This window comes from Zophobas morio, unplaced genomic scaffold (assembly GCF_036711695.1).
Source record: "Zophobas morio isolate AGI-343-1 ecotype UQ-CSIRO unplaced genomic scaffold, CSIRO_AGI_Zmor_V1 ptg000026l, whole genome shotgun sequence".
Taxonomy (NCBI): domain Eukaryota; kingdom Metazoa; phylum Arthropoda; class Insecta; order Coleoptera; family Tenebrionidae; genus Zophobas; species Zophobas morio.
The window spans coordinates 2,474,134-2,483,103 of record NW_026972131.1 but is presented as its reverse complement, the minus strand read 5'-3'; the positions used below and the strand labels follow the sequence as shown (position 1 = coordinate 2,483,103).

Below are 8,970 nucleotides of genomic sequence, written 5' to 3'. Positions count from 1 at the left end.
CATTGTTAGGGTTGTTAATATTCTCGCCATGAGGTCCCATAAAACCGGTACAGAATTTGCAAGACTATACTTATTGAAAATATGGTTAATTCCATTGAACAGATTACAGAACAGTTTTACACGTGGGCAGTAGTCAGCGCTAGGAATCTAAATTATTTTGATTGCTACAATTAAGTTTGCACATGAATTGTGACAATAACTTAGTTCACAAACAAAGAAAATACCACGCGATGATAGCAGAAGCAATTCAAGTGGGAAACTGAACGTGATGCACACGTGCGTTTTAGTAAATAAAAATGTATGTCAAACGGTAAAAACAAAGAAACTAAAAAATGGGTAAGTACAGTGGAAGGTGAACGCTATTCTTTATATGTTACATCATCATCTTACAAGCCTTGTTAATTTATTCCTCAAAAGACTTACAAGAACAGATTTTCTAACAGTAGGGGAGGATGGGACAATACGGGGAAAACAAGGTTTGATATTAAATAATACATTTCAACAAAAAGAGGACTGGAGTTATTTCGTTCGGGAATATGTGATAACCGCCAACTAATGTCAGCAAACTGAAATCACCACAAACAATTAAGCCACTATAGGGGGTTGATAACGTCGAAAGTGCGTTTATTAGGATTTTATCATCTAACAATGAAGAGTTCGGAGAGCAACATATGCAACCAATATAAAAGGATGCTTCTTTAGACGCTACACAGACATTATGGGCAATTTCGCTAATTCTAAAATTTGGAAAATCGGTTCTGTTTAATAAAATACAAACGTCACCTCTACTTTTACGATCTGAACGATAAATATCGTATTGACTACGCTGGTGTTAACTGAGTTATCTAGCTAATAAGACTGATATTGCCTTCATGGGGCGGCTCATGAGTTGAGAAGTTGATGAGGCAAAGCACAAGATGCTCAACTTAGTTAATATCGAAAAAATCACATACATTCGCAAAATTTTTTGGCAAAAAATGTAATTTTAGAAACATTAAGCAAGCCATAAAACGTAAAATTTGTAGGTTTTCTATGCCAGAAAATTGTGAATATGTGAATTTTCGTTTGTTCAATTTTTCGACTTCACAGTTTTCCGGGTTTAGGTTCTCTAATTTTCAGTCTTTAATTTTTCAGTCCCCCCGATTTTTGATTTGCAATTTTTCAATTTTTATATTTAAATTTTTCTTAACTAATAATTTTCAAATGCTTTCACCGCGTTTATCTATATTTTGTCGAGTGAGCATTTTTTAAATATTTTTGAGTTTTTAAAAATTCTTTGTTTTCCGGTTTTGCAGTTTTACAATTTTTCGAATTTGTTTTAGGTTTTTCTGTTTATCAACTCTTGAATTTTTCAATTTTATAGTTACTCAGATTTTTAATTTTTTCAATTTAGAATTATCCAATTTTACAGTTTTTCGATTTTTCAATTTTTCGTTCCTTCGATTTTTTGATTTTTCAATTTGTAGATACATATTTTAATTTTCTTTTATTTGAATTAAACGATATAATTCAAATTTTCATGTCTTCAATTTTTTGAGGTGCAGTTTTTCCAGTTTTCAATTTTTGGTTTTTAAAAATTTTACCTTTTAAATTGAAGTTCTCGTTTTTGCGCTTTTATTATTTAATTTTGGACAAAAGCAACGAGTTTATTCAAACTGAAATTCTGAAAAATTGTAAAGCAGGATGTGTTTCTTCGAAAAATGGAAACATCCAAAATAAAAACTTAAAAAATTGGAAATCTAACAACTGAAAAAATAAAATATGGAAAAAATTGAGAAACCTGAAAATAATAATAGAAATATTGAAAAATTAAAAAAAAACTGGAAACTTAAAAAATTGCAAATCAAAAAATTGCGGAAACGAAACATTAAAAAAAAACTGAAAATTCCCAAAATTGAAACAGCAAAATTCTAAATTTGAAATTTCAAAAAAATTGCAGACGAGAAATTGAATTACTGAAAAATTAAAAATCGAGGAACGGAAAATTCGAAATACTGAAAAAACGAAAAAAGTAAAAATCCGAAAGTTGTAGGTACACTAAAAAATCAAAGCTAATCGAAAAATGAATTTATTGAAAAATTCGAAGAGTTACGAGGGTAGCGCCAAATATTCCCGGCCTGACATAGATCCAGGTACACACAAAAATGCAGCTTACGTCAAATAGTTTTTTAACAACACACATTTGTTCATCACGATGTCAGAAGTATCGGTAGAAGTATTGAGTATCGGACAGTTATAAAATTACTCACTCGAGAAGATATTTCCTCTCAAAACATTAAAGATCGGTTGGACGAGGTGTATGGCCAAAAATCCCCGACTTATTCTGCGATGAAGGAGTGGTCAAAACGGTTTCGAATGGGCTAGAAATCGTTGGAAGATGACGCTAGAACAGGAAGGCCGGTGGAAATGTTAACGGACAACAATATTGCCCTTGTTGAGGATCTTGTATTAGGTGATCGATGCTTGAAGGTGAAAGAAATAGCACAACAGTCGGGGCTTTCAGATACAACCGCTCGCCGAATCGTCCATGATCATTTAGGCATGAATAAAATTAGTGCAATGTGAGTTCCTAAATATCTCCCAGCAATTCAGCGCCAGCGTCGTATTGCATCTGATCGGTCTTCTTTGGAGCTCAGTGGAGAAAATCCTGTGGACGCGCCGAAGACAAATGTCATAGGGCATGAAACTATGGTTCTGTACTAAGACCCTCTGCGCAAAAGAGGGTCGGTGGAATGAAGATGAAAAGGAGAAGCACCGCCAAGAAAGTTCAGAGTCCGTCAGTGGACAAAAAAGGTGATGCCTACGATCTTTTGGGATTGTGAAGGCATTCTTCTTACAGACTTTAAAGAACGCAACACCACAGTTAATGCGACCTATTAAATACGTAGCACTTGTGCGTAAATTACCCCCAAATATTCGGGACTCCAGGCGTGGGAAACTCACCAGAAGGGTGCGTATGTTGCACAACAATGCATCCGTGCACCCTGCTGCAATTACGCAAGATGCAATTCGTGATTGAAGTTTTCAACAAATCGATCACCCTCCAAATAGCCAAGATATGGCCTCCAGTGACTATTACCTGTTTAAAAAATTGAAAAAATCCTTTGAGGATACCATTTCGGAGACGACGGAGAGGTGCATGAAGGCTGCAGTTTGGGCACATTTTGGGACCAAGTCGAGAGAATATTTTTTTAAATGTATTGAATTGTTGCTGAAACGATCTAATAAGTGCATTGATGCCAGGGAGGATTACATTAAAAAATAAAATTTAATTGTAAGTCTACGCCGTTTCTTTCATAGGCAAGCCGGGAATTTCTGGCGCTACCCTCGTACATTACATATTAAACGACATCAATTTTACGTACAATACAGAGGGAAGATTCGAGTTCGTCTCTGTGTGGCATGTTCAAAAGCAGTGTTAAATTATGGGAACAGCGAATTTTGGTTAATGACATACCCTCTAAAAAAACAAAGGGTGGGTGGGGGGCTAGTACTTGCTAAGATAAGATTGATTGTAGCAAATGACTTACCCTTTAAGAAAATAGAGGGCGGGTGGGTGGGGCTAATATTTGCTCAGAGAAGACCTTAGATCATATAATAATATGATATAAATTATATGATCTAAGGAGAAGACTAATTTTGGCAAATCACATACCTTGGAAGAAAATTAGGGCGGGTGGGTGGGGCTAGTACTTGCTAAGATAAAACTGAACACTATTAAGAATAGTCACTGGAATGAAGAAGGGGTGGGTGGGACGCACTATTGCTTGCTTAAAAGCAAGAGATAATTACTGGAGAAAATGGGAAGAAAGAAAAAGAGAAAAACGAGAAGAAGAATGGAGATATATAAACAAGGAACGGTGAAGGCAGACTGAAATCAGTAGGAAAATCAAAATACATGAATGGAAAAGACACTTTATGGAATTACTGGGAGGTTGTGCGCAACGACGGAAGAAATGTGGAGAGAACAGAAGATGAAATAAGAAGACAGATTGAAAGATTGAAAAGAGGAAAGGCACCAGGAGGCGATGGAATCCAGAACGAAGCGTGGATGTTCGGGACAACAGGAGTGAAAGAAAGGATATGGGAAGTGGTAGATGGAGTTTGGAAGTGGGAAGGATTTCCTTCGCAATGGAGAGAAGGTATAATAATGCCATTATTTAAAAAGGGGCAAAAAAGTGATGCGAAGAACTACCGTGGGATCACCTTGCCCAATACGACGTACAAGATATACGCAATGATACTAGATGAGAGATTACGAAAGGAGATGGAAGCAAGGGGTTTGTTACCAGACCTTCAGGCAGGGTGATAGGAAAGGAAGAGATACTATGGACAATGTGTACATCCTGCGGCATTTAGTGGGAAGAGAAATAAGGAAAGAGGGTGGGCGAATGTACGCATTGTTCATAGATTTCAAAGCAGCGTTTGATAGCGTGAATAATAATAATAATATGTATTTGCCCAACAGATACAAATCCATTAACAGGACAAAAATAAATACAATTCAGACTTTACAATTAAAACTAAAATAAAATAAAATATAAAGATAATGAGAACACTAATTATACTTGTATCTCCATCACTTCTTCTGAAAAAATATGTCCGCATAATGATCATTGGCATTTTTACACAATCGACAGAGTGGTGAATTTTTCAGAATATTAGTTCGCGAGGTTGGAAAACTAAATGTCACTGAATGACGAGCATTTCTTCTCGGTACATGGAAGTTAACTTCAGACAAAATATTGGGACAATCTACCTGATCATGGATTATTTTCCACATAAAGTGAGCACTCTGCAAATTTCTTCTTGATGTCAAGGACTGCATGTTGTGTTGATGAAGTAAAGTTTCATAATGAACATTCCTTGCTGGGTATACACCTGTAGTTTTAAGTGATAGAAATTTGAGAAAACGACGCTGGACACGTTCAATAATTAGTTGATAAGCAATGCGCGGAATTGTGTTTCATACGCTCGATCCAGTGCTGTCGCGGCGATAGTTTGATTACAAATATATTTTTCTTTTGGACTATATCAACATAATATAACATTTCAAGATCACAAATCTGTGGTCATGTGTTTGAAAAATTAAAAAGGGCATCGAGTATTTTTATTTGAAGTAATATAGTAATATAGAAGTAGTTTTTTAACAAGCTGTAAACACTCCAAGCGACGCACTGGCTACGACCTTGTGGACCAGATCAAAGCGTCCCCGCTACTCGCCGTAAAACACACCTTGCTTCAACTGGGGAATTGCATCCGTAAGATATTTTTCCGCCCAGTCTTGATAAGTAAGATAACACGGAGACCACACAATCGAGACATATTCTAGCTTACTACGGACAAAGGAAGAATATAGTGACTTAAGCAGGTCCGTATTTTTGAAATACGTGGCGGAACGCATTACAAATCCCAAACTTTTGGATGCAGATGAGGTTATAGCTATAATATGTTGGGAGAAACTGAGCCGATGATCAAATATAACCCCCAAATCTCTGATGGTATCAGTTTTGACTAAAAATTGACCATTTATGTAGTAAATAGAAGGTATAACGCTGTTATTACGACAAAAAGAAACATAGAAGCACTTGTTAGTGTTTAATTTTAAGTGATTATCAGAGCACCATTGTACAATAAGATTAATATTATTCTGGAGATGGTCAACATCATTAGCTGACGAGACAGGAGAAAAAAGTTTTACATCATCTGCAAAGCCAAGGATAGAGCAAGACGTGGACATTAAGAGATCATTAATGAATAACAGGAACAGCAGGGGTCCAAGATTGGAACCTTGTGGTACGCCAGAAGTGGACATGTAATCAAATGATTTATAACCATTGTAATAGACATAGTTGAGCCTGTTGATTAAATACGAACGTAACAATGCAAGGAATGATGAACCAACACCGAACATATCAAGCTTATTTAGCAAAATTGAGTGATCCACTGAATCAAAAGCACTTGAGAGATCGGTATACACCACGTCCACCTGGCCACGCTGATCCAAAACTTTACAAACAAATTGAGTGAAGACACTTAGATTAGTCTGTGCAGATCTTCCAGGAACAAACCCATGCTGATTCGTTGAGATTAAGGATGGAGCATTATTAAAGAGTGACAAGTAGATTATCTTCTGAAACACTTTCGCAAAATTACAAATAATAGCAATAGGCCTATAATTTTTTATTTGCTTCTTATCATTCTTTTTAAAAATAGGTGTTATTCTAGCTCGCTTCCATCGATCAGGAAATATTGACTTCGAAATGGCCATGTTAATGATGAACGTCAACGGTTTTGCCTCGTGCACCAAGAAGCTAGGAATTTGATCATCACCGGCTGTATGTTTACAAGAGAAAGTCGACATTATTTCTATCACCTTATCCTCCGAAACAAGTTGCAAATTAAAACATGGACCACTGAAAGAAGGCTAGAAAGAATAAAGAGAAAATGTGGGAATATTTGAGAAGATAGGGAGTAGATGCGTACCTGGTAACGAAAATGGAAGAAATATATAAAGAAAGAGTAAGTAAGGTGAGAGTGAATGGAATAGAGAGCGAGAGTTTTTACACAAATAGAGGATTGAGACAGGGATGCCCACTCAGCCCCGCATTGTTTGCACCTTATCTAGGAGATATAGATGAAATGTTCAGAAAAGCACAGACAGGAGGGGTGGTAGTGGGCAAAGAGAAAGTGTGGTCGTTGGCGTACGCAGACGATTTGGTGATTGTGGCAAAGAAAAGGAAAGAAATGAAAACAATGATTAGAAGTTTCGAGAAGTACGTACAGAAAAAGGAATTGGGAGTGAATGCGGAAAAAACAAAAATGGTGATGTTTGGGAAGAAAGTAAGAAAGGAGAAGAAATAGTGGGTATGGAGAGGGAAGAACATTGAACAGGTGAAAGAATTCCAGTAATTAGGATATACATTAAAGAGCAATAACTCAGATTGAGCGCATATTCAAGACACGGTCCGAAAATCGAACAAAGTGATAGGAATAGTATGGAGGATAGGCGACAGAAAATTTCGACATGATTATAAGAGAAGAATGATGATGTTTGGTAGTTTGATCAAAAGTGTATTTATGTACGGAGCTGAGATTTGGGGATGGAGGGAATATGAAAAAATAGAGAGAGTGCAAGAAAAATACTTAAAATGGACATTGGGATTGGAAAAGTATACGCCGGGGTATATAGTGAGAGAAGAAACAAAAAGAGAGAAAATGAGAGTGGAAGCGGGTAAAAGGGCGATTGGATTTGAAGAAAAGTTTAGTGAGAGAGGTGATTGCAAAATATTGCAAGAATGTTGGAAAGCAATAAGAAAGGAAGGGGGAAAACGAAAGAGACAAGTATTATGAAGGAAAGGGATATGCATGTGAAGAAATAGAGAGAATGAGAGAAATGGGAAGGAGTATGAAAGAAGAACTGAGTGTAAGAGATAAGGATATAGATAAGCAAGAACGCAGATCGAGAATATCGGAGTCTAGATATAATGCAGAGTATAGAAAAATAGTAAAGGATGAAGTACCAAAGTACACAGGGAGAGAATATAAAGGAGAAAAGAATGATGGCGAGATTTAGGTGTGGAAATGAAGAGAAAGAGAATAATTTTTGGATGGATGAAACTGACAGGTGTAGGATATGTTGGACAGAGGGAGAAACAATAGGGCATATGCTGGAAGCATGTGAAGGATTGAGAGAATCGGAGGAAAGCTAGGAAGAAGTGCTAAACGAGGATGGAAGAGGACTGGACTGAATGAAAGAAGTACGTAAGATAAGGGAACTATGGCAAGGGATGGGCAAGCAAAAAGAATAGAACTATTATTATATAAAACTCGAATATTTATTTTATTTTATTTATTTTTATTGATTTATCTGTATTATGTAAATTAAATTAATTTGTACCCCTACAGGGAATCTTATTAAGCCTGTATAAGACAAATAATAAATTAATACTACTAGAAATACCTGGGTACTATAGTATGATTTTTTTACTACAGTGCAGCAGTTTTACAGTACACAGTAGAAGAAATGCTGCCAATTACTACGTTGATTAACCAAGCTTCAGAAATATGTAACATGTCGTCTCTGACGGTGCGTTTAAACCTGTTTGCCGCCAAATTTTGTCAAAACAAATTTCAAATCACATGGAGAACTATAAGCGTAATCTAAAGAGTATTACAGAAAGTCAAGATTTTGTGTGCACCACTGCAGATATTTGGTCAAAAAACAATAAGAGCTTCTTTGGAGTTACGGCCCATGTTATTGATACCGGAGCTCTTAAAAGGGAATATTTTATTTTGGCTTGTAGGAGAATTAAATATTCACACACTCACGATCGAATTGGTAATATTGTGCACAACATACACCAAGAATTTATTAACGATATTAGTAAAAATTAGCAGTATTGTAAACTGATAATACCAAAACTTTTTGTAAAGCTTTTAAATTTTTTTCACACGAAAATACAAATGATAATGAGTTTAGCTCATATCAAACAGAAGTAGAAAACGAAGCAAAAAAAGATGACGTTCAGGTTCACAGTTATGCAACTGTCTCGTTACCAGTCTTTAAGATGAATTGGATTGATAAAAATCAAGAATCTGATAAATATTAGATCATCAAATATTTATTTTTAGAGGAATTGTACAAACAATATAATAATATTGAAGTTAAATGCGAAAATGATCCAAAATATCTATTATTTAAATGTGGATCATTTTTTGTCTTTGTGACGGCAAAAAATCTTGAAATATCTAACACCAATAGTTCTCAGAGAGAAGTATTAGAATATTTCCAATCATCTTACAAAGACGTTATGTTAAAAAAATTCCAAATATTTTAAAGATATTAAAGGAAATATAATGTGTTAGTACTTCCGTCATCAGCACCTGATGAGAGGATTTTTAGTTCCGTAGGCAAACTCCTGACGCCATCAAGGAATAAATTAGATGCCGAAAGTTTCGAGTCATTGT

The 8,970-nt window shown here is 35.7% G+C and overlaps 1 protein-coding gene across 1 annotated transcript; it reads left to right on the top strand.

The window, feature by feature from the left end:
* The first annotated feature begins 3,898 nt into the window (after positions 1 to 3,898).
* Positions 3,899 to 6,326, top strand: LOC135136618 (uncharacterized). Its single transcript, XM_064065981.1, has 2 exons — positions 3,899 to 4,280; positions 6,229 to 6,326. The coding sequence occupies exons 1-2, from the start codon at positions 3,899 to 3,901 to the stop codon at positions 6,324 to 6,326; spliced, it is 480 nt and encodes a 159-aa protein (XP_063922051.1).
* Positions 6,327 to 8,970: the final 2,644 nt, after the last annotated feature.